Raw genomic sequence first — 26,481 nt, 5'->3', positions numbered from 1 at the left:
TTAAAGTATGCTTTGTCATTAGCCTTTTTACAAAGCCACCACATCCTGGTGGATGCTGAGACAAAGTTGTGGTCTTCTCAGGGCTGAGTAGGCAGCACATGCCACAGAGGAAAAGGAGGCTGTTTTGTCATGTCGGCCTTGACACACTCCTGGCCTCCTGAGAGGCAGAATTTCAGCCACTGCTGATGAAGGCAGGGAGAAGTCTTAAGAGAGAAGAGAGATCTCCCAGAATAGGCTGAGGGCTAGTTTATAGGGCTAGAAGGAAAGTATTCATATCTTGCTCATTGATGCTTGGATCCCAGCAGAGAAACTTCACGAGCTGTCATAGAGGAAGAGGAAAGAGTTGATGAGGCCTCCTCCCCTCGTTCCCCTCCTCTTTAATCTCAGCATTTCCAATTCATCTTTTCTCATATTGGGGTTCCTCTCTGTTTGAAATGAAATATAATTTGAAATGCACAAGATCTTTTCCATCATTTTAAACTCTAATAATGCAGCTTATCAAAATGAAGGATATTGTTGAAATGCATGTCTCAAGAAAAACATTATTTTTAAGTAGTGCTTTAGCATTATGTCATATATAAGAATGCATGGCAAATGTAACAGTGGAATTTAATTCAAGAAATGAAGTCAATAATGTGCCTACTCATCTTCCTAATGTGAAATCGTCTCATCTCTCAACTAAAATGCTTCATAGATAGTGAAATTCTATGGATGATAAGACTGACTGTTAGTTCTTACTCACAATTTGGACTTCTTCTTTATGGGTTCAGGAGTACGTGTGTATGTGTATGTTTTGCTCCCTCTGAATTTTCCAATAGAATTTCCAGTGAATTGAATCTCTCCATCCTGAATATCAAGTTCTGCTGTCCTCATTTCCAGTGATGGTTTGCAATGCAAATCATTGGGTTGGTAACACACAGTGTCATAACCATGGTAACCAAATGAAGACAAGTTTGCTTTACTTCCTCAGTGAAGTGCATTCCAGTCCTGCATTCAGACCTGCCAACAGGTCGAAGGGCATTAAAGGAACAGCAAGAGGTTTCACAGAAATAAAACCACAACTGAAACCATTGTATTCATTCTCCACACATTCTTCCTTTCAGTCCAGAAGTTGTTACTAGTAACTCCTGCCATTCCTAATGACATTTTTACCACTTCCTTTCTTGTAGAGAAGTGGGTAGAGGGAATCACTTTGTGTCTTTACCCTCAACTTGACCATGGCTCTAGGCAAACAGACTGTCTTGGCTTTCTATGACCAACTTTTAAATAGGAGCAGATAGAAACTTGGGTCATAGTTCTGCAGTCACAAGGGCTTTGTAGTCAGTCTTAGCTGCTGGAACATTCAAGGAGACAAAAAGGCACACAAGACCTCCACACATGTTTTGATGCTAACTACAGCAAGTTGCAAGACCATTTCTCTGCTGAGACTCCTTTATTCTGGTACAGTAACTCTTATAATTTTTTTTTAAATCCAGCCTGTGGGGGAGGGGTATTAGCTGTCTGCTCTCATTTTCTCTCAGTTGGAATGAAAGGGCAGTGATGGCATGTTCTGAAACTTCTTTACCTGCAGCTGTGTGACTGGGTGATTCCTAAGAAGAAAAACTATTAGCAAGAAGATGAAGTGATCTAATTGTCATGGATTTAGGCCTAGATGATTTCATTTACCCCCAGGACTACCTAGGTGGCTGCCATTAACATGGAAAGGTCTAAAACACAGGGGATGAAAATGCTTTAGGCTCAAAATTGCTCGGTTATATAGCCTCTATGTTCTGAATACTAGTTCAAGCAATGTTTCTGAGGAGTGATGCAGAAATTATATTTTCCCTTCTTTTTATTGCTATTCTTTGTACTTAGGAATTTTTTTTTGTCTTTCTTGCTTACCTGAAGGAGGCTTAATTCATTAAGAAAAAGCTAAAGAAATGAACTGTCTCATTTTTAATTAATCAGTGAATTCACTAAATATAAAGACTGAACGTGATGTACTGGAGCCATGTAGGAATGGAGAAAGCTGACTCAGGAATAGAGTTGCCAGATAAAATTTACGATGCCCAGTGACATTTGAGTTTTAGATCAACAGCGTATCTGGGGGCTATAAGTATGTCCCAAATAATGGGGCACAGTTATAAATAAATAGGTGACAGTTATGCCCATAAATGTATTTTTTGATCTGAAATTCACATGTAACTGCCTTTTATTTCTATTTGCTAAGACAATTCAATTCAAAGATGAAAATTGAAGAAGATTATGGGAAAAATCATCCATTTCTCACTGTAAACTTTCACTGTAATTTTCCACTGAAAACTTGCCCAATTATCATTGTCTTATTGTACAGTATTGGGAAATGACAATACTGGGGTTCAAACCTTAAAAAAAGGAAGCAGTAGTCCAAATAATTATAACAAGTCCAGAGTTCATTATTTGTTTCATAATGTTAACACATGAGTTTTTCTTAATCAGTTTCCCAACTAGGTATTGAAACCGATCATGATTATGATAATATATAGGATCTATATCTGCTAGTTCAGACACCAGAGTACTCCCTGATTAGCTTTGCTCAGAACTTCTCTACAAATACTGTTCAAGTGGGCATCCAATGTTCCGGGAGATATTGATACTTTGTCTTTTGGGGCTGCCTCTGGAGCAGGGCTAGGAAAACTCCAGGGCTGGTCATCTCCCAGAGCAGGCTCCTCCAGGACTTTAGAGAGAGCCCAAATGGAGCTGGGTGCAGAGCTGCTCTGCACATCAAAAAGCTGGAAAGCACTGACCAGAATATCAGAGCATAGTTTAGGCATGTTGGAAATCCTGTAGAGTTTGCATAGTTACAAGATGATCTCCATATACTACAAAGATAAATAAAGCAAGTTGATAAATTTTAGGAAGAAGGAAATAATATAGAGAAAATAAGCATTCTCCTTGGTAACACTTGGAATTATCCCACAGAGTATAAAAGAAAATATTTTTAAGAGTACCTAATTTTCTGATTATAAAAATAATTCATGAACACAGTAGAAGATTAAGAAATTAAGAAGCATATGAGGAAGTATTATGATTTTCATTGTTATGGTTTCTTTCTAATTTGGTTTTGAGGTCTCTCTCTTGAGTGGCCATAAGCCAAGATAGCCACTTTTCAGGAGATCATTCACTGGGGGAGCATTAGGTTTGGGTGTGTGAGTCAGGTGAGACACAATGAAGCTGTGAAAATAAAATGCGTGAAACCAAAGAAATGTATTACTCACAAGTCCCAGACCGGCTAGGGGTGCTGATAGGAGGCCTACAGGAAGCCTGCAGGGAATTCAAACAGCAGAAGGGAGCAAGAAAGAGAGGGAGTCTGTGGGACTATTAAGATCCATGGGTGTTTTTCTTTAGGCTTTCCCACAGGGGTTGTGGATTGGATAGTTTAAAGAAAACACACACACAAGGGAAAGCTTATTTACATGACTCTGATGTTGATCATTAGGTTTTGTCTTAGCAGCTGTGGGGTGTGTTAGGTTTTGGGTCAGTGAGATGAGGAACAAGTGAGCTATATTACAAACAATCACATAAGGAGGAGAAGTTTTAACTGAAGCTGAAGGTAATAGCGTACGACTGCATTTTAAATAACTTACGTCAGGCCTAAAAATGGATGTCAGGGTGGTAAGTATATTAAACAAATTCATGACAGGAAGAAAATAATCATCCCGATCCACCAAGAGAGTTTCGCTATTGGCATTCTGAACTAATTCCTTTCCATTTTGAGATACTATATATACAATTTTATAACATGTTTATTTTACTTTGTTGCATGTATGTTTATTGTATCAAACATTTTCTAATGACATTAAAGTTTATAGTAACAACAGTTTTAATATTGGATATTTGAATATTTAAAACTGAATAATTCCACATTGTTTATTAGAAAAAGTATTCTTTTCTGTTTGTTATGTTGCCCATTAATAAGGACAGTGTTATTTCTTCCTTTCTAATTTTATTTCTTTTCTTGCTTTATTGAGCTAACTAGGACATTCTGAAAAAGGTTGAATAGAAATGATGAGAGCAGACATCCTTGTGTCATTTGCAATTTGAGGAGGAAGTGCTCAGTCTTTCATTGTTAGGAATGACATTAGCTGTAGGATTTTTCCAGATATCCTTGCAGTTTGAAGAAGTATTTCTATTTCTAGTTTGTTAAGAGTTTTTGATCATGAATGGGTGTGAATGTTGTCAAATTCCTTTTCTGCATCTGCTAAGTGATCACATGGTTTTTCTCCTTTATTCTGTTTTTATGATGAATTTTGTTCATTGATTTGTTGAAGTGTTTAATGCTTTATGAGAAATGCACTTGCAGGGTAGAAAGGGTGAGGGAAAAGAAAACAGAAGAATGCAAAGTAGATACCAGATGATGTTTTAGCAAGCTGGCCAAGCAAGTTGACCACTTCACAGAAATGTACTAGTTGTTCAGCCATTCACAACATCTCTGGGATGATATTTTAATAATAAACCAATTTCACATTCCTTTAACAAACCCTGCTTGGGTTATCCATTTTACATATGGCTGGATTTATTTGCTAATATTTTGTTAAAGATTTTTGTGTCTATGTTTATTAAAAATACTGGTCTATAATTTGTTTTCTTGAAATGCCTTTATCAGGTTTGAGTATCAGAGTTATACAAGAAATTGAAAATAATTTTTTTCCTTTCTTATGTTCAGAAAAAAATTATGTCACATTGGTGTTATTTCTTCTCTAAATGGTTGGTAAAATTCTTCGGTAAAGACATCTGTACCCAGGGTTTCTCCATGAGAAGGGTTTTAATTACAAATTCAATTTCTTCAATGGATATGAAGCTCTTAAAAAATCTTTTTTTTTCTCAGTTTCTTAGTTTTTGTCAGTTGAGTTTTCCAAAAAAATTGTCAGTTTATCTCTTTGTCAAATGTATTGTCATGAAGTTTCTTGATAACATATGTTTACATTGTGAACACCCACAGAATCTGCTGTGATATCTTCCTGCTCTTTTATCAGTTGATAAAAAATCAATTTTTATCAATTGTTTGAAACTTTTAAAGAAATAACCGTTGACTTTTAAAATTATCTTTGTTATCTGTTTTGTATTTTATTGATCTTTACCCTTTTTAAGTTATTTCCTTTTTCCACTTAGTTTAAATTTAATTTTTCTTCTTTCCCTGTCTTCCTAAAGGAGATTCATGAGTCATTTGTTTTCTAAATTTCTTATGTTCCAATATATGCATTTTAAACTGCATTTTTCTCTAATTACTTCCTCTGCATCCTACACATTTTGATATATTTCCTTTATCTTTTAGTTCAAATATTTTATGATTTTTATTGTGATTTCTTCTTTGACCCATTGGTCATTTAAAGCATTATGGTTAAATTTCCAAATATTTGATAATTTTTTAGGTACTTTAAGGGTTCCTAACTTAATGTATCTGAATACATGATCTGTATAATTTTCATCTTTTAAAATTTATTAATATGTGTCTTATGACCCAGTAGATGGTCTAGGTCAGGAGTCCCCAACCCCCAGGCTGTGGATTAGTATTAATCCCTGGCCTGCTACGAACCAGGTGACACAGCAGAAGGTGAGTGGCAGGTGAGCAAGCATTATTGCCTGGGCTCTGCCTCCTGTCAGATTAGCCATAGTATTAGATCCTCATAGGAGTGTGAACCCTATTGCGAACTGCACATGCAAGGGATCTAGGTTGTGTGCTCTCTATGAAACTCTAATGCCTGATAATCTGAGGTGGAACAATTTCATTCTTAAACCATTCCCTGCCACCTCCACAACCCTCCTTCCAGTGGAAAAACTGTTTTCCACCAAACCAGTCCCTGGTGCCAAAAAGGTTGAGGACTGCTAGTCTAGGTGAGTGTCCCATGTGCATTTGGGAAGAATTTGTATTTTGCTGGGTGGAGTGTTTGGTTAAAATGCCCATTAGGACAAATCTTTCATATTCTTTCTGAATGTCTATCTACTTTTCATGTTTATCAGGAGAGATGTTAAATCTCCATCTCTGAATTAGATTTGTCTATTTCTTTAGTCTTGCCGCATTTGCTTCATGTCATTGGGAGCTGTTTTATTGTATTTTCATTTAAGATTGAGTCTTCTTGATTTGATCTTTTGTTATGATAATATTGCTTTTTTTACTCTGCTAATAGTTTTTGTCTTGAAACCTACTTTATCTTGTATTAATGTAGCTATATCAGCTTTCGCATGCTTAGTGTTTGGATGTTAAATGTTTTTCTGTCCTTTTACTTTCAACCTCTCTCTGTGTCTATTTAAAGTTCATTGCTATAAGCAACATATAATTTGATTTTTTTTCTATCCAGTTGACCATCTCTGTCTTGTAGTTAGGTGTTTATTCCATGTACATTTAATGTAATTATTGACGTGTTTTGTTAAAATACTACCATATTGGTATTTGCTTTCTATTTGTCCATCTATTTTTCATTTGTGTTCCTCCTTTTCTGTTTTATTAGGGAGAGGTGGTTGAATTACATAATTTTAAATTACATTTTATCTTCTCTTTTTAAGATTTTTATTATGATTCTTTTAAATTTATTTTTATCTTATTTTTTAGTGATTTCCTAGAATTACATGGTCTATTTAATAAAGTTTTCTACAATGATGGAAACATTCCAGTCTGCACTGTGCAGTAGAGTAGCTCACTAGCCATATGTGCCTTAAGAGCACTTGAAATATGGCTAATGCAACCAAGGAACTGAATATTTAATTTTATTTAATATGAATTAATTTAAATGTAAATAGCCATATATGGGTAGTGGTTACCTTGTCAACAGCACAGTTCTAGAGATTATAATATTTGCTTAACTTATCAGAATCTATCATTAAAATATATTATACTATTTCACAATGTAAAAACCTTCTAATGGTATACTTCAAAATATCACTGTCTTAACTTTTGTGCTCTTGTTTTCATATATTTTGATTCTATGGATATATAAATCTCATAGTACCTTGCAAATATTAACCAATCATTAGTCTTTGAGAGAAATATATATGTATTTTTATCTACCAGTTAGATTACATGCAGATAGACTCAGTAGATATGTAATTAATAATTATATATGTGTGTATACATATAGATGTATATATATTTGTATACATATGTGTATGTGGGTGTATTCCTAAACATAACAGAAATAACTTTTAAGGTTTTTTAAATCAAATTTTTACTTCCTGTTGAATCAGTTTTCTAACTCAGATAATTTGTCTTCAACCCAAAGGTCTTTTAAAAGCACTTTCTTTTGTAATATGGTCTGCTGAAGATGAATTCTTTTAGCATTTTTTTTAACATCTGAAATGCTTTGTTTATACTTTATTTTTGAAGAATATTTTAACTGGCTATAAAGCTATAGATTCACATTGACTTTCAGTTGTTCGTTTTGATTTTAGAAGAGTAAATGTGTCTTTCAATTATCTCTGGCCTTTTTTTGCTCCTGATAAGAGATCAAGGATCGTTCTTATTTGTTGTTCCTCTCTGTGTAGTGTGTCTTTGTCTTCTAGATACTTTTAAGATTTTTCTCTTTATCTTCCATTTTCAGAAGTTTGACTATGGTGTGACTCAGTGGAGTCTTCTTGCTTGGGATTTACTGAGCATCCTGGATCTGTAGTTTAATATATTTCTTCAGTTTAGGAAAATATCAGGCTATTATGATTTGAAATATTTATTTGCTATTCTGTCTCTATTCTCCTTCTGAGGCTTCAAAAATACGGACGATCACTTGATATTTTCCTATAGATCTTGGGTGTTAGGTTCCATTTTGAAAATCTTTTTTTCTTTGTAGTTCTGTTTTGATAATATCTACTGACTCATCTTCAAGCTCAGTTATTTTATCCTCTGCTGTGTCCAGTCTGCTGCTATACTCATCACAATAATTCTTCATTTCTAGTACCACATTATTTTTCATGTCTTGCATTCTTTTTGTGTTTTTTTCAACGTTTTTCATCTTCCTGTTGGAAGTCTCCTCTATTCACATATTTTCCATGTTTTCAACTAGATTCGTTAGCTTATTTATGACAGTTATTTTAAGGTCCCTGTCTGATAATTTCACCACTTGGTCTATCTCTGGGTCTGGTTGTATTTACCATTTCCTGTCTTAATGATGGGTCTCATTTTCATCTCTCTTTGTTTCCTATAATTTCTTATTAAATGCTAAATGTTATATATAAAATCAAAAAAGATAAAAAACTGAAGTAAATATTTTTATGATCTTCAACAGGAACATCCTTTTTTCCGCTTGTATAGAGCACTGAATCAATCTAGTCTGTAGTCTTGCTGGGTCTTGGATTTGCTGTCACTTTAGTTAGTTTTAGTTCATCACTGGGCTGAAATAATAGAAAGATAGAATCAGAACCTTCCCTTTATCAGGGGCTGGGATTTTTGAGTTTATATAAGGCTTGTCTCAGTTCTGCCTTCAGTCTTACGCAGGCCTCATTCACCTGCACCTTACAAGTCATTTCTCTTAGCTCTTCTCCTCCTCACTTAGCCATAAGTAGCTGCTGCCTCTTATTCAGAGTAAGTCTTGGAAAGCTTAGAGGAGTTTCTTTTAGTTATTCTGCTCTATTATGAGACTTTCAGCAGAGTTTGCATGCCTGAGCTTAAGTGAAAATTTCACTTAGCTATCCTGCCCCCCTCTAGCCATAGCCTGCTCTTGCTTCCTATTTATTGTATGCCTAGAAGGTGTGTGTGTTGTGTGTGTGTGTGTGTGTGTGTGTTGTGTGTGTGTGTTTCCCTTTCCAAAGACACTGCCTGTTGAAGAGGAACTGGTCTCTTTACTGTCCTACTTTGCTCCCAATCTTCCTGGTGAATACTCACATAAAGGTCATAGAAGATATTTTCTTCTATGTGGCCGACAGTTTCACCTGGGACCCATAGGGGTTCTAAAGTATTAGACACTCCACAATTGGTGTTTAAAAATTTGTTGAAAATTATATCATTTTATCTTACCCATGGAGTTTTTCTCCTCCTTTTATTGCTTCACAAATATGAAAACAGACATGGGTCTTTTCTCTGCTACAAGAGACTTGCCATTTTCTAGGTATTAATTTGTTAGTTTTTTCCCCCCAATTTTAACAAAAATCTATGATTTTTTTTAAAGTTAGCTGGATTTTCTGTTGTTAGGTTGGAAGTAACATTCTTTTGTGACTTCCCACATTCTAAATAAAATTAGACATTTGACATTTTATTTTATGACACATTATATTTAGAGACTATTACCTGCCTTTTATGCTATATTTTAATGTTTTTCACTGTTCTGATTCCATTGATTTTTAAAATAAAAATGACATTATTTCTTCATAATAAAAATAATTCATGGCTGTTAAAAAACATTCAGACAAATCTGAATTCACAAAATAAGAATGCAAGTCACCCAACCTACCATTCAGAAATAACCATATTTAGCATTTTGGATTAGTATATTTCTAATAAAAATATTGATTGTTTTCTTCTCCTCCCAAAATAAGATCATAGTATACATATTTTTCTGTGACATTTTTTCTATAACAAAATATTCCAGACATCTGGGACAAATCAAGAACCATATATTGTCACTATTATTTTCAATGGATGCACAGTATTCCATCAGGTAAAAATCTATAACTTATGTAATAGCAATTCATTATTGATGGCCATGTAGATCTTTTTCTAAACTTTTGCTCTAACAGTGAAGACTGGACTGATCTTCAGAAATATTTATGTCTATTTCTTTTGAAAAAATATTTGAAGTAAAATTATTGGACATAAGGCTATACAATACAAAGGACTCTCGTGTACTCTTCCAGTTTCTTAATTGTACATTTTACTTCCCCTGCTTTATTATTGTCTCTGTCTACACACACACGCACACACACACTATGTGTATAGTGTCTTTCTAGAGTAAATTGCAGATATAATGCTCTTTTTTCCCTAAATACTTCAGTGTTTATTTTCTCAAACAACAGGCCAGTTTTTTATATAATGATAGTATAATTATCAAAATAATAAAATGTGCATTGACACAATACTATTATCTGATCTACAGACCATATTCATAATTGGCCTTTGTCCCAATAAAGTCCTTAAAGCAAACATAAAAATATGGCCCAGGGTCTAATCTAGTTGTCATATCATTTCAGGGTTTTAAAATTATTCAATCTTTCTTTGTCTTTTATGACATTAACAAATGTAAAATACAACAGGCTAGTTATTTTATAAAATGTCCCTCAATTTGGATTTATTAGATATTTCTCATAATTACATTTGGTTTATTAAAACATGGAAACAGCACAGAAATAACCACTGTCTTTCTGAGTGCATCATATCAGGAGGAATATGATGTTGCTATATCCCACGACCCGAGATGTGAATATTGATCACTTGGTTAAGGAAGCATCGGCTAAATTTCTCCACCGCAAAGTTATTGTTTTTCCTTTTGTATTTCTTGAATAAACATTTTGAGGCTATCTTGATATCCTATTCCGCATTGGACTTTCACTCCCTAAGTTTTGCACCCAATTATGGTGGTTCCTGAAATTATTTACTACTATGATGCAGTTAAGTTGATAATTCTCTAACCCCGTCATTCTTTTTACCATTATTTGTGTCACAACAGCTCATTTCTTTGTCACATTGAGTAATATCCCATTATTTGGTTGTACCAGTTTATGTATCCATTCACCTACTGAAGGACATCTTGGTTGCTTCCAAGTTTTGACAGTTATTAACAAAACTGCTATAAACATCAATGTGCAATTTTATGTGTGAACATAAGTTTTTTTGTTTTTGTTTTTGTTTATTTTGAGACACGGTCTTGCTCTGTTGCCCAGGCTGGAGTGCAGTGGTGCCATCTTGGCTCACTGCAGTCTCAACCTTCCAGGCGCAAGTGACCCTCCCACCACAGCCCCCCAAGTAGCTGGGACTACAGGCATGCACCACCACACCTGGCTAATTTTTGTATTTTTTGTAGAGATGAGGTTTCACCATGTTGCCCATGCTTGTCTTGAACTCCTAAGCTCAGGCAATCTATTGATCCTCCCACAGTGCTGGGATTACAGATGTGAGGCACCGCACTTGGCAGGGCATAAATTTTCAACTCCTCTGGGTAAATACCAAAGAGCACAACTGATAGATCATACGTTAAAGGTGTGCTTAGTTTTGTAAAAAACCACCAAACTGTCTTCCAAAGTGCCTGTACTGTAAGAGTTAAAGAAAGAGAAGCACGAAAAACAGTTCAACAGTCAAAGACAGGTTTTTTTTCTTTGGAGATAAACCTGAGAGGGGCTTCTGGCTGATTTTGGTCAGGTGCACGTTCTCTTACAGACTAAGGTTATTTAAGGGTTCAGGGTGAGACAGCTTAATCACAGGCTCAGAATGTTTCTGTGTGGGGGAGAAATTTATTGAAGCACTGGAATGTCTCTGGTTGAAGGGGAGGTTATCTTGGGGCTGATATCTCTCTGGCCGGTGGGCAAGTTATCTCGGGGTGGCATGTATCTGATCGGGGAGGGGTTTGGAATGTTTCTGGTCGGAGATGTTATTTATGGTTTATGGTCATGCTGACCTTAGCCATTAGGCTGATGCCCTTTGGATTTAGGCAGTTTTTTATCGAGGTGAACTTAAAATGGCAGTGCTTGTTCAAATGGTGATGCTCCTGCTCTGTCAATCCAGACCCCGTAGTTATAAAAAGGATGAGGAGTGGTGTGTTCTAGCTACTTCCTGCTGATGAGGGGATGGAGAGTTTTCTGGTCTCCGATTCACTGTAGGAGTAACACCGTCTGTAGATGTTGTTGGGTAGTTGTCTATGAAATGGCCATGATCCCTGGGTTCCATGGACTCACTAGACGTGGGGGTGAAGGGTTCTGGGGACCCTCAGTTATTAGTTGACAGTGCCAGCAGTAAAGAGATTTCCTCCTGTGATACTGGTGGGGCTTAGAGGCAGCGCCTGCTGAAACATCTAGCTTTCAGTTCATAGGGCTTCAGGACACAGCTTATTTTGGAAACTTGTAGCCAGAAAAATTAGAATTTAAGCTGTAAAAAATAATAAAAATTAAAAACATTAATCAAGAGTAGAATTTAACAACATGTGTGCTATAGTTTTTGAAACACAATTTTCTCTCTCCAGTTTCCCATTTTTATTAAAAGACAAATCATGGTAGGACTGGTTTGCTTTATTATACTTGGCTTAATTATTTGCATACAGTGCAGCAAGAATAATTATTTGTTACATAGTCCTTTTAAACTGGCTTTGATGGAACTTTGTTCCAGAGAAGGAATCTGAGATAAGACCTTTTTAAAGCCAAGCCCAGCCATGGATTTTTACCATCAAATACCAATGAGTTAGATGAATTCCTCTCCTCTTGAGGTTCCAAGATAAATTTGGCTTCCTGGCCTGTCAGAAAGTGACATTATTTACTTACCACTGATCAGAAACCCTCTACATGGACTGTGTACACAATATATGAGGCCGGTTTTCCAAGGGCTTTATTGCCTTCATAAGTGAAATTTGATTCCTTAAAGGAAAGCACACAATTCCAGTCAAAGCCTTGGTAAAAATAACCAGTTTTTCCAATTGTGTCCTGTTACAAAACAAAACAGATTCTTATTGCATTACACAAATAACTATATTGTCATAACTTAAGAATACTCACAGATAGTTTCCAAATTCTGGAGAAAATCAGGTAAAGAGAAACAAGTATGCTCCAAATTGTTCATGGGAGTATGCTAAATTGCTAAAAGCTGTCAATAGCTCAAAAGAAAAGTTTATTTGACTTTGAAAAGCAAAACAAAGGATTAGTAATATTTTAAGCAAAATGTCAGAAAGATCACTCCAGTCTCCTATTCGTTCAGTTTATGCAGTTAATTCCTGTCCTGTGTAATATTAATGAACATTTTAGCTCTTCAAGAGTCCTGAATGTTTTTCCTCTGTTCTGATGTCACAATCTCCAAAGTTATCAGAAACCTGCATTCAAGAGCACCTGTTAGAGCTTTATAGCTGATTATAAAACCACTTTCTAAAGAGGACCAAAACAAGACAACAATTGTTTATGGATGACAAAAAGTTTTAGGGTAGCCATAGTTAAAGTTACAAGGATATCTGCTACCTTTGTGGCACACAACAATTTTAACATAACAATTATAATTATTACTGATAACATACACTAAGATATATCAGAATTATAGGAGTCTCCCATACTTTGGAGCACATACCAATAGCATATTTATACAAATATAACCCAAAGAAAGCCAAATACCATTTTATATTTGACAATGCTTCCTGTATGATTATATAACAAGCCAAATTTTACCTTTATATTAGTGTGCTGTTAATGTTAAACTCAATTTTTAATTAAACCTTGTAGATATATTTACCCAATTTTAATGTTTGACCATATGGTAAGATTTTTATAGACCCTTTTGAATAACCCTTTATAATTTTTGTTAAAGAGCAGATTAGTGCTTTAAGAGAAACCCGTTGTGATTTTATTTTAATGCTCAATTTTTTTTTTTTTTTTTTTTTTTTGAGACGGAGTCTCACTCTGTCGCCCAGGCTGGAGTGCAGTGGCGCAATCTCGGCTCACTGCAAGCTCCGCCTCCCGGGTTCACGCCATTCTCCTGCCTCAGCCTCTCCAAGTAGCTGGGACTACAGGCGCCCGCCACCACGCCCGGCTAATTTTTTGTATTTTTTAGTAGAGACGGGGTTTCGCCGTGGTCTCGATTTCCTGACCTCGTGATCCGCCCGCCTCAGCCTCCCAAAGTGCTGGGATTACAAGCGTGAGCCACCGCGCCCGGCCTCAATTTACAGAAAAATTGGATGATACCCCTTTAGCTTTAGCCAAAATGTTTACCAACAGAATTTCCTTTACAATTAACCTTCCAAAACTTGCTTAAACCTTCATTTTTATTTTATTCAACTTAAAACAATTCTTTAGCCTTTTAATCTAGGTAGAAATCCACATTCTCATGCCTCCTTGTAATCTTCTTACCGAAAGTATGTGTAAATTGTTTTTTCAATAGTCTTAAATATGTGTTCCACTATTAACTTTTAGCAACCTTTACTTTTGCTGGTGAGCTTGCGATTTTAATTTTGTACTAGTTATAGAGCCTAGGACCTAGACAGAAGTGCAGATAAGGTCTGACTTATTCTAGCATTTAACTCCATGTGTCCTAGGTCTTACTTAGCTGCAAAGCACGCAAGTTGTACAGCTAAGAGTTAGCATTCAGGAGGCTAAATTGTACAACATTTCTTGCATAAATTCCCTTTTATACATTTTTTTATGACTTACACAATCTCTGACATGCCTCAAATTTCTGACTTGTAAACACCCCTTTCTTTAAACAACCAATTAATTTACTTTAGGACAAGAATTTGCCATATGAGATTCTTTTTACATAAATTCTCTTTTCTTTAATATCAAAGACAATAACAGTTCTTTCCCAAAACAAACTTCCTTCATGTCTGTGGACTAGACTGCCTAAGGCCACAAGATTAGAAGTTAGGATATTTTACTAAATAGTTCAAGATGTAGCTCTCTTCATTAAACCAATATTAATGTTTCATTTATTAAAAAATTACACAAGCAAAGATTATTCTGTTTGGGCTGAGTTATAGTTTTGTAGCCTCTATGCCAAATTTTGACACCTTATACTATTTGGCAGAAGTATGGAATTGCTTGATTAATATATGCAAACAAAAATGTATGCTGGCAACTCTTAAGACATTTCTAATCTTACTGTACCAGTAAGTTTTAAAGATTAAGGTCATGTGAACTGAAAGGTCCCACAGCTTTTACTTTTTCCTTAAAAATATTTGATTTAAGCACTTATTTTTCTTAGGCCAATTAATTAGAGCTTTTTAAATACAGATTGCACACACAACACATATATAGCCACACAGACAACCAGAAAAAGATCCAGTAGTTATGTTTTTGTTGTTGTTTTGCTGATTTCCCAACTGGGTTATTGGCCTTTGGGTGAGGCCTTTTAAGAATAGGCCTAGGAAAACAACTTCCAGGGCCTAGTAAACAAGCATTGCTGGAAGACAAAGACAGATTTTGAGAGGTAGTTATTCACCTCTAATTCCAGGGGTTCCATAAGGAAAATAGAGATTTTTCCCAAAATGGGATTTGTGGTTTCTTTTCTGTTTTCCCAAGGAGTCCCAGGCCACCAGAAGTACATGCACTAAGAGTGGCAAGACAGAGTGAAGGAACGTAATTCAGTTTGCTGGGAAAAAACCTTTTCCAGGAAAACAAGATTTTTGAAGAGGAAAATATAAAGGCCTTTTGAATATACTCATAGCTTGCTTATGAGTATATTCATAAATCAGTGTTCTGGATTTTGACCATTCTAATAGGTGTTTACTGGTGTCTCATTGTTGTTTAAATTTTCATTTTTCTGATGATAAATTGAGTATCTTTTCATATGCTTATTTTCCATTTGTGTATCTTCTTTGGTGAGATATCTCTTATCTTTTTCCAGTCAGACTGTGTTTTATTACTGTTGAGTTTTAAGAGTTCTGTGGATATTTTAGTTTATAATTCTCTTTATCAGAAAATTTTTTTGCAGATGTTTTCTCCCACTCTGTGGCTTGTCTTTTCATTTTCTCTTGACACTATATTTTACAAAGCAGAAAGTTTTAATTTTCATGGAGATCATCATATCACTTTTTTACTTCATGGATTGTCCCTTTGGTATCATATCTAAATATTCATCACCAAATCCAAGGGCATCTAAATTTTCTCCTGTGTTATCTTCTTGCAGTTTTATAGTTTTGTATTGTACATTTAGGTCTATAATCAATTTCGAGCTAGTTTTTGATCTAGATTAGTTTTTTGCATGTGATATCCAACTTTTCTAGCATCACTTGTTAAAGAGATGATCTTTTCTCCATTGTATTGCCTTTGCTTCTTTGTCAAAGACCAGCTGACTATTTTTATGTCTATTTCTGGGCTCTCTATTGTGTTCTATTGTTTTATTTTCTGCACAATGTTGAAAAGGAATGGTAAGAGGGAGCATTCCTCCCTTGTTCTTTATCTTAGTGGGACAGCTTCTAGTTTTCACCATTAAGTATGATGTTGGCTATTGATTTTTTGTAGATATTTTTTATCAAGTTGAAGATTCCTAGTTGACCAGTTATTTTTAAAGATAATAGAAAAGGTACATGGAAGGCAGGTGTGATAGAGCCCAGCTACAATTTTCCTTAAAAGAAATAACCATCACAGAAGATGACCTGTTATTTTGTTAAACTAATATTAAAGAACATATGTTTAATTGTCACAAAGCCACTGCTTAGCAGCTCTTTGGTGAAATTTATGCTGTAAAGGTTAACATATATTTCAATCTTTTTGTCTGAAAAGTTTGCCTATTCATCCATTATCCCATCTTCAAGGACCAGAACCAAGGATTCCTCTTCTAAGAAGCTTTTTTTATACCCCCCAAATAAACAACGTTCTCCTTTAATATTTGAGAACAATTCTTTGTACCTTTCTTAAGATGCGTATTACATTCTGCCTCATAATGTAGTTTGTAAGAACTATTGCTTGTAATTAAATGTAATCTCCTCCAAAGATTGTTTGTACACAGTAGACACTCAAATATTTAATTGAATTAGATGTCATTGAATCTATTGATTTAATACGTCATTTATACAATGTACTTTTATAAGCAACTTCTAGAGCATGATACTGTGCCTGACATGATAGAGACTACAAAAAAAATAAGTCATAATTCCCAGGTACTGAGAGCAGAGTCCAGAGTTAGAAGCAATCATTTATTCATTAACAGTTATTGCTAATCATCCACTGTTATCTGTGTCTTGAACTAAGTAGCACAAATGCTAAAATGAATAAGTCACGGTCATTGCCTTCCAGGAGTTCATTTAATTGGTGGGAAAGGCAGAGGTGAAAATAAGCCTCTCAACTTGCGTGTGAAGAGGCTACAATAAGGGGCTACACAGGTTGCTGTGAGTGTCAGAAGTAGGTTAGAGTCAGGGATGAGGAGTGAGAAAGAAAGAAGTTTCTATAGAATAAGTTCTATTTGAGCTTAATGAAACAGTATCTAGTGAAGACAAGGCCACTGCTTATAGAAAGATCTGAATTTAGTAGGGTCAAGATGATGATGCATCTTGGAACAAGTAGTTCTATGCATCCAAAATATGGTGTCCATGAAGGAAGTTGGATTGCAGTGATGTTGGAATAGGAGATGAGAGGTGGATCACAGATGCCCTCTCACCTTTCACTCCCCCTCCTCAAGATGAAGCAAAGCAAATGTTGAGAAGGCAAGGGGAGAAATGGTGGATAAAGAGGGAAATCATAGAGGAGAAAAAAAAATCTCTTTAAAGTTGGAAAGGGACTGAAACAGGGCTAGCAGTAGATGAATCAGTTTATCCAACTTTATCAGCCTTGAAGTCATTTCAAGTTTCCAGGAGGCAGTGTCTTTGAATTGATAGTCTTTGAATTAATAGTCTTTTGCTTATTTTCACCAGTAAAAGATGAATACTCCAGCTCCAGGAAGACTGATTTTGGGTTCCAGCTTGGGCACAACTGCCTTGTCTTTATCTCCAGCTTGCTCCTAAATGGCAGGAGTGAGCACCCTTCACATATTTTGTGGTGGGAGGAAGCCACCCACAGAACAAGTTGTCACAGACTGCTTGTTCCTCCTAGCAGAGTGTTGACAGAACACTCTATTCCCCAGGATCTGCCTCTACTTCACTGAATCATTTGGAAATCTTCACAAGTGTCTGTGGGACTTTAATACTTGGATAGGGAGGGAGAGCAGAAGGACATTCCTGGCTTGATTTTGTTGCTTGAGTTTTTGAGTAATCTTCCAAACCTTTGAGTAATAGGAGTATTTTTTTATTATTATTATTATTATTTTGATGACTACAACTTTAAAATGTCTTATAATGTGAACTCCATTGGCCAGACATTAAACAGTCTATGTGGAGGCTAGAAAAAGAATAATAAACTTATGGAATTATCTCATTTTGTCTAATTCTCTCATATTATGCAAAAGGAAATTACATTCCAAAAGAACTTGAAACTGCATGCCCAATGTCATACAGCCAATTGATAACTATTTACTGGTTAATTAAAAATAAATTACTTTTTTGTTTCCTTGGCAATGGATTCAGATTTTTCATCTGCTTGTTAGCTGTTGGGAGGCACATAAGAGAAGGTAAAAGAAGGTATTTACTCAGATAATTTTTGTAAAAATGACAAAATAAGCAGGCATCAAGTGATAACTCAGAAAATTTTGCTTCAAAACAGAGAAATATTGTGTGTGTGTGTGCATATGACTGTGTGTCTATGTCTGTACATGTATGTGTCTGTGTGTGTATAATCTCATAATTTTTCTAATTCAGATCTACAATGCTATATTTTCTGATGCTGTGTACCTAATTCTGGTTAGCGTGCACTTTCTGATAAGTTGTCTAACTGCTAAATATCAAACAGTCCTTAACTATTTCATAACCATATTGGCTTTGGTGTTCCTCAATTCCTTGTTGGTATTCATTTAAATAGTCATTCATTCAACAAATATACATTGAGTACATTTTCCATGCAATTATGATATAAACGCTAAGATCTCTGTCCTGAAGAAAATCCCACGATGGTTAAACATAAGTGGAACACAGTGTAACAGACTTATAAAACAATGTGAAAATACCTTAATAATGATTTACACTGAACTATGGGATTACAGTGGGGCCTTTAAACCACACTCATATAGGGAGGCATGTAGACAGAAAAGATAAAGGGGTTAGGATTGAGGTATAGAACGCTCAAAATTTAGAGGTTGGAGAGAATAAAATCAGCAAAAAAGCTTGAGGAAAAAAGCTTTGAGGTAGGAGAAAATCTTAGAGAGGCTTATATTTAAAACCAAGTTAAATGATTATTTTCATTAAGATGATGTGGTTAACGACATCAAATGCTGCCAAAAATTCTGAAATGATAAGAAGTGAAAGTTGACCACTAGCATACTGACTCAAGTGGGTTATAAAGAGAAGGGAAGGTGTGGACAGTACTGCAGATGAAAGCATTTTGCTGTGGTACGAGCGAGACTGCGAGTTCTGGCTGATATTAGGTTGGTAGCATTGGAGGTGGTGGGTCTGAGATATATTTTAATGGCTCCTGTATTAGTGAGTTCTCACACTGCTATGAAGAAATACTCGAGATTGGGTAGTTTATAAAAGAAAGAGGTTTAATTGACTCACAGTTCCACAGGGCTGGGGAGGCCTCAGGAAACTTATAGTCATGGTGGAATGGGAAGCAAACACGTCCTTCTTCCCATGGTGGCAGCAAGGAGAAGCGCAGAGCAAAGTGGGGGAAAGCCCCCTAAAAAGCCAACAGATCTCATGAGAACTCACTCACTATCATGAGAACAGCATGGAGGTAACTGCCTCCGTGATTCAATTACCTCCTACCGGCTCCTTCCGACGATATGGGGATTATAGGAACTACAATTCAAGATGAGATTGAGGTGAGAACACAGCCAAACCATAGCAGCTCCTTCTTTTTTTCAGTGGTTTAATGTGGGAATGAAAGGAATAGAGGAATCAGAGAAGACTCATAAGTCATTGGCATAAGCAACTGCCCGAATAGTGACCCTGTTTACTGAGATGAAGCACACTGGAATAAAGGCAGGTATATGGCAGGGTCAAGAAGTCCAGGAAAGAATAAAGAATTCAGCGTGGCACAAAATATGTATAGACAATTCAAGTGGAAATGTTAAGTAAGTGGGAATACCCTGGTGTGAAGTAAACTCACAGGCCGGACCAGATTCGGAAATGAGAATTTGGGAATCATCATTGGTTTCATAAAAAACTAAGGTAGGAGTTGGAGAGGGATTCAAGGTGGTCACATGGAAGATAAATTTAAGATGGGTCACATTAGAGTGTATTGCAAACTAAAGGGAATGATCCAGTAAGGAGGACAAAAATGGTGCCCAAGCAAAGTCTATGAGTAGAATAGAGGTGACGGGGGATGTTTGAAATTAGGATTTTGGAGAGTGTTCTCTTACGGTGAAGTACAACCATAGGAATCAAGCAGAGGGAAAGATTATGGAAAGTGAACAGGTCATTGAACTGAGTGGCCTGGTGTTGGCAAGCCACCTACATAGATAATGAAATCTCCCAGAAAGATGACAGAAATACCATCCTAAAATTTTAAGTAAATGAAGGTGAATGCCCTGGATGTTGATGACTACATAGTCTGATGGCATATGCTTCAAAAGACAGAGGAAACAAGGTCTGGAAGCAGCAAAGAAGATCATAGAGGAAATTTACACTATCTTGAAGACTATAGTACAGATTTTTAAGGAAGAAATGAAAAGGCCATAGCTTGAGAAGCCATATCCCAGTTTCAGTTACAGAAAGAAGATGAAGGGACATTCAGTGAAGAGGTTAGAGTGAAGGGGTATTGGTAGGTGACAGGGCATGAGTTCTAGAGAGCAGAGGTGTTGGGAGAGTCTCCAGAAAGGGTGGAAGATTGGGCCAGATGAAGTGATGTTCACTGCCACAAGAGCATGGCCCAATGGCATGATGTGATTGCTCCTGTGGTCATCCAGGGGAAGAAGGATGAGTTAGTTCTCTGAGAGTGCCAGCCTCTCAGGACTGGTCTCTTAGTTTGTGTAGGTAATATGAGTGGTACTGAGGTTTGTGGTAATCATTTTTTTGAGAATAGGAGGGGTTCTGGAGGCTTCCTTTATAAACTTCCATGAATGGCATCATGGTTGGGAAAGGGGCAGGTCTTAATGGAACACATGGATCTATGTAGCCTTCTCTTCAATGCTGCTCTTGGGGAAGTCACTATATGAAGTAGGGAGGAGAACAAGGCAAGCCTGGACACTATTTAAGATCTTAGGAAGGCCTGAACAGAGGCTATGACAATGAGGATCCATGGATGAAATGTAGACAGGGTGTTAGAGATCCATTTGGATGCAGAATGCCTTGGGCTGTTCTCCCATTATGCAGTTCTCTTCTTGGCCACCGAGTTTAATCAGAAATGGTTGCCAAGGCTGGAGCTACAGGCTACAATTATAACCTTAAAATGTAGTCTATAGTTGAAGGAATCTCAAGACTCTGATAAGCACCTCTAACTCATCTCAGGGAAATCCACATTCTCATGGTCACAGAAATACTCTATTCTCACTCTCCCAAATACATCTACTTCTCAATCATCCAAACTAAGTAATTTCAAGACAACACTGGTTACCCACAAACTAACAGGGTCATGTTTATTTTCTATGAGAAAAATGATTGCATTGATTGGTGATTCTTCTTTACTTGACAGTTCCTGACAGGATAAGGACAAGAGGCAACATACAGAAAAGAAGGAAAAAGAAAGAAAACTGACCACTATGAGTGGTGATTGTTTTGGATATATTTTTCATTAAATTTTCCCAACAACTCTATAAAGTGTTTATTTCATACTCATTATAGATATGAGGAAATAGATTATCAGAAAAGTTTGAAAATTTCCCCAAGATGTCAGAAAGCAGCAGAGCTGATATTAAAATCCAGAGTTATCTGACCTGAAAGCATTTGCTCTTTTAACCAGACAAGAACTAAGAAAGCTGACAAAGCCAACTGAATGCTCCTTTCCCAAGTAACCAAGCAATTAACTAATAAAGATTAGTTACCTTGGGTCAAAGATGCTAGGATCTATGGGGAACAGAGATTAAATAAAACACAGTCTCTATTCTCCTAGTATGAACAGCCTGTTTGGCAAGAAAACCCATTTGCATAAAGATACAAAAAGTGAAATAACTCAGAGGACAAGCATGTAATCATTGTCACTGCTTTAAGTGTCAAAGCATCAAGTTTTATGATTTCACTGTGGCTCTAAATCTTCACAGTGAAAAGGAGCATGTATGGATGAATTTGCTCAAGTTAAGAAAATGTGAAGTAGAATTAATGTAACAAAGCCATTTTTTCTGATTTTGATTATTTTTAAAATGTTTAAACCTTGATAACATTTTGGTACATTTTTTTTTCCTTTTTCAAGGTATTTGTTTATTTCATTTTTACAAAATTGAGTTCTTAGTGCATATACGGTTTTGCCTCCATTTTTTTTTAGTTAAACGTGATACTATGTGCAATTTCCCACATGAGTAGAAGTTTTGTATACTCATGAGGATAAATGACAGCATAGTAATCACAGTAGAAGGGATTTGAAGAGATAGAAGGTACTGGATTCCCCAGGCATGGAATGACATGATCCAGAATGAGGATTCCTCTTGGGGTCAAGTCAAAGAATTAGCAAGAACTGGGTTCCGAATAGTCCTTGGGGCAGACAGACTAACTAGAGAAATTTGCAGGCAGTCACATGCATAACTTGTGCCCTGCCTATCCACTGAGCAATTCCAGGATACCATCTGATCCGTGTCCCTTTCTGAAGGGCTGCTCTGGGGGTCAAGTAAGTGAATGCCAGAGGAAGGCCATTCAAGCTTTAGAAAATCCATTTCCAGAAGCAGATTTGTTTACCAACTGGGAAGGCATCCACTAAAACGGGGAATAAAAGAGGTTTTCTTTATGAACTGGTCCCTGACCCTTGCTTTTAGCAAGGGTTCCCATTTTCTTTGGCAAGCCTTTTTCCTGCTCTGTGGCCAAGTACAACAGAGCTGGCAGAGAGAATATCCTCACTGGTTGTGTAAGGCTGGAGGCTGAGGTCAAGTATGCCATTCATATTAAGATGGAAGTTTGGGGAGGTACAAACAAAGCAGCACTTTTACCTAAAAATTTAACAATTTTCTCCAGGGTTACATTTGAAAAAGCAGTCACGAACTTAAAATTTGGCATTATAATATAGAAGCAGCAATTTGAGTACTATCAGCTGCTTGATAGCTTCTTGTTTCCTCCACAGTGCAAACTCTCCCATTCTAAATGCAACTCACTTTCAGCCAAGGTCAATGGAGTGAGATTATTTTGGGGATCTTATTTTTCTGTAATATGTTATTATTTTCTTCAAACCTTTTAATCCTTTATTGAATCCGATATTTCATGAATGTTGTTGAGCATGATTTTGGAGTTTTTCCTCCTTGTGAAATTTTGCACTGTCAGTGTTGATGGTGTTATTATCATTCATGCTCACAAGATACAAGGCACTGCTGAAGAGATTTATTTGTTTCCTTGAAAGACCCAAAACCTATGTGAAGCTAAATAACTAAAATTTCAGTGACATTTTTAAAGGTTATTTTGTTTAATGTTATGAATTCTAGTATACCAAACAATTCTCCAAAGGTTAGGAATATAATTCAATCTGCATTATTTTGTCTTGTGTTATTATTTTTATAATTTGCTACCAGCGGATATTCCTAAAGTTAACTGGCTAAAATATTGACTGTTAATATAGATCTAACTATTTTTTCCCTTAATTTTTAACTAATTGAAATGTCTTCGTTTTTGTTTTTAACATAAAATTGACAGCCATCATAATTGTTAATTTTTGTAGTAATTCAAAATTGCAACAATAAATGTATATATTTATACCTGACAGAATTTGAATATATAAAGCAGGTAAGAAAATTGTGCTTCCAGTTGCATCTAGAATGCTCACCTATATTCGAAAGAAAATATTTACATCTGTAATAAATCTGAATGGTTTGCCTTTTGCAAACAGATTAGAAATGATTTACATGTCATGTGATCAGTGACTAGGCATAAGCTTAGGGATCCTAGAAATGCTACTGAAGTAAGTGTTTGGCTACTTGGCCATTTCTCTAAACTTGAAGAATAAACGAATGCAAATTAAAGCATATGTCATGGAAGTAATTGCATCAGAAAGTGTGGTTTGAAACCTCACTTTGCTATTTTAATTTGGTATTTGTTGATTCACCACCTACTATGTGCCAAAAATCCAGTTAAATTCTAGAGATACATAAATGAGTAAGAGAATGGCCCTTGTTCTCATAGTGCTTATAGTCTGCGGAGACCGAACAATTTCTGTTGCTGCGCTAAGCTGCTGTGTCCTGCTCTTACTCTGCTAGTTTTACAGGATGTTCATAAAGGTCAAGTTAAATAATGGAGGCAGCTGATACTTTTTGTGCCAGGTGTGTAATATATTCATAAATATTTTACTTATCCCAGCCATCCCATAGGATATACAGCATAGTCATAGGAACATGCTTGGGGTCCAGTGCCTGGCTTTGAGTCCTGGCTGGCTGTTTGGCTTTGGACATGCAACTTAATCTCTCTGGTCTTCAATTTACCATAAAATTGTGACAGTTATATTACTTTCTTCATTGACAATTAAATTAAATAATGAATGTATAGAATTCAGCATAGAATCTAGCATATAATGAGTATTCCACTGAGGTTAACAGTTATTAAAATTCAGTAGAGTGTATCCCCAGTTTAGAAATAAGGGAATGCAGAAAGGTTCTACAGTTTATGTAAGGCCACACAACAAGTTGCAGAAATGGGACTGAGCCAAGCCAATCTGTTGCCAAAGCCCTAATTTTTCTCCAACATTTGGGCCTCAAAAATAATTTTACAGATATAACTGTTGGATAAATTTGAAGGCTATTTACTGGGTGTGTCCTCAAGTCTAATTTCTTTGCTCTCCATCCACATCCCAGACCACCAAAGCGAATCTGCCGAGTGTACATGTGGTCTGATGACTGGCATGGCCACTTGAGTCCCAGGCTGCTTTGCCATGGGGAGGAAAGCATTTCACCAAATTGAGACAGGGAGCTTGGCTCAGGTGGGTGAGCCAGGTTCATGTATGACTGTGAAGCTGGGTTGTTCATCTGGCTATAGGCATTCTGGCCTTCTTTCTCCCTTTCACTGAGCCAAGCCCAGAAGCTGAACTCATTGTGTCTGATATGTTTGTGTGTTTATGTTTTAAGTTAGTTGGCAGAATTACTCTCCTATGATGGCACAGAAATCACAAGGATCTGACAACCTTCAAGAAGGCCAGGAAAAGAGCAAGAGAGAGATCCTGAAGTGCACCAAGAACGCGTGGGCTCCGCTGGATGAGTGGCTGCCCCCTGACCCTGAGGAGGAAAGCCAGGGTCTCACCATCCCCATGCTGGGTGAGAAGGGCCCTCAGACCTATTTGAAAACATTCCTCTGTGAGTGGTGAGGGATGCAGGAGCTTTTGGCTAGGGGCAGGTGATTTTGGAACAAAAGTATTTGGCTTTGAATATACCAGTGTTCCTGGCATGATGCCGGAAACATTTATGAAATGGGCACTTCTGACTTCTGCTATAGACATCAGAACACAGACCTCCTTGAAAGAAGTAGACCAATTAATGAATGAACTCTGCTTCCTTTCTGTTCCAAACATCCCTCATCCTAAGCTCCCAGGACTCTGAAGCTGTGTGGGGTCTAGGCATGAGGCTTCTTTCAGGTCATCAAACATTTTATTGAAAAACTCTGATTTGTTGGATCCTGCAGGAGGCATTGACAAAAATTTTAATCATTTAAAGAGTAATAAGTAAGAAAATACTTCCAGCACCCCCTGCCCCCATTATGTAACTGTTGAATGGTTTTTCTTCTTTGCCCATCACCCAATTCATTCTAACTTCACAGCAGTTCAAGTGAAGAACAATATGGACCTCCTGTGTCCACCTGGCTTTTATGGTTCACCTGACACCTTGTGAGGGGGATAGTTCAGGCACCTCACTATTTGATAGGATAAAGTCAAACAAAATTAGCCCAGAGTGCACAGTTGCTAAGCAGAATGGAAACAAATATTTAACAGGAAATGCTGCTTTACATCCTCTGCTTTTTACCTGTTGACTATTTGTTGAGCCAATGATAAAGATCCACCTTAAAAGACTGGTGCCTTTTTAACACAGGGTGCCTTTGGCAATCCAGGGACTCTAGTGCAATTTGTCCCTGGAATGAATGCAAATTTGGTTTCTAACCTGGCAGAGAACTCCTTGCAAATAACCGTCACTGGCTGGCTGCCTTAGGTAAATGTCGTGATTCAATAAGGAGAGGCTTTGTGGTGATTTATATCCAACAAGAGAAAGACAAAAGTCTCTTATGCTTTCTCACCCTTCGTATTCACACCAGGTAACTTAAAAATTATTCTAACATCTCTTGTTTTTCAGTGGTTTATTTTTCTTCTCTCTCACGTTTTCTTTCTTTGTTTTTTAAGTTACAGTCTTTTGACAAGTTTACACTTCATTCTCAGGAAAGGCTGATCATGGAAAACAGGAGATTTTGCCTTCAGGAAAAAAAAATGAATATGCTTATGGAAGGAAACACGTGACTAAATATGTGGGAAATGGAGCGACTGAGTGGCGGCTGAGTAAACAGGGTAGCGTCCTTTTAGCTGGTTGTGCTTTGACTAACTAATCTGTTCTTTCTTACTTGTAGAAGATTCCAAGCAAGAAAGTATTCAGCAGTGGCTGGACTCTGGATTCTTGTAAGTGTTTTTGTGTGTGTGCACCTTATATGTTTCTCTTGCAAAGATCCATGAAAGCAATGTGTGTAACTCTGCTTGGGCAAGGTGGGGGAAGTGTAGGGATTTTCATTTTAATTGTAC

General features: G+C 36.5%; 1 protein-coding gene across 1 annotated transcript in view; it reads left to right on the top strand.

Annotated features, from left to right (window-relative positions):
* The first annotated feature begins 1,378 nt into the window (after positions 1 to 1,378).
* The window catches only part of ITPRID1 (ITPR interacting domain containing 1), a 128,001-nt gene continuing 102,898 nt past the window's right edge, over positions 1,379 to 26,481 (top strand). Inside the window, exons 1-3 of the mRNA XM_030796177.1 lie at positions 1,379 to 1,440; positions 24,833 to 25,018; positions 26,313 to 26,361. Coding sequence (XP_030652037.1) covers positions 1,386 to 1,440; positions 24,833 to 25,018; positions 26,313 to 26,361 — 290 coding nt within the window. The 5' untranslated portion in view covers positions 1,379 to 1,385. The remainder of the gene's footprint in view (positions 1,441 to 24,832; positions 25,019 to 26,312; positions 26,362 to 26,481) is intronic.

The sequence above is a fragment of the Nomascus leucogenys genome, chromosome 17 (assembly GCF_006542625.1).
Source record: "Nomascus leucogenys isolate Asia chromosome 17, Asia_NLE_v1, whole genome shotgun sequence".
NCBI classification, from domain to species: Eukaryota; Metazoa; Chordata; class Mammalia; order Primates; family Hylobatidae; genus Nomascus; species Nomascus leucogenys.
The sequence above is the reverse complement of the archived record's forward strand: the minus strand, read 5'-3'. Positions and strand labels throughout refer to the sequence as shown.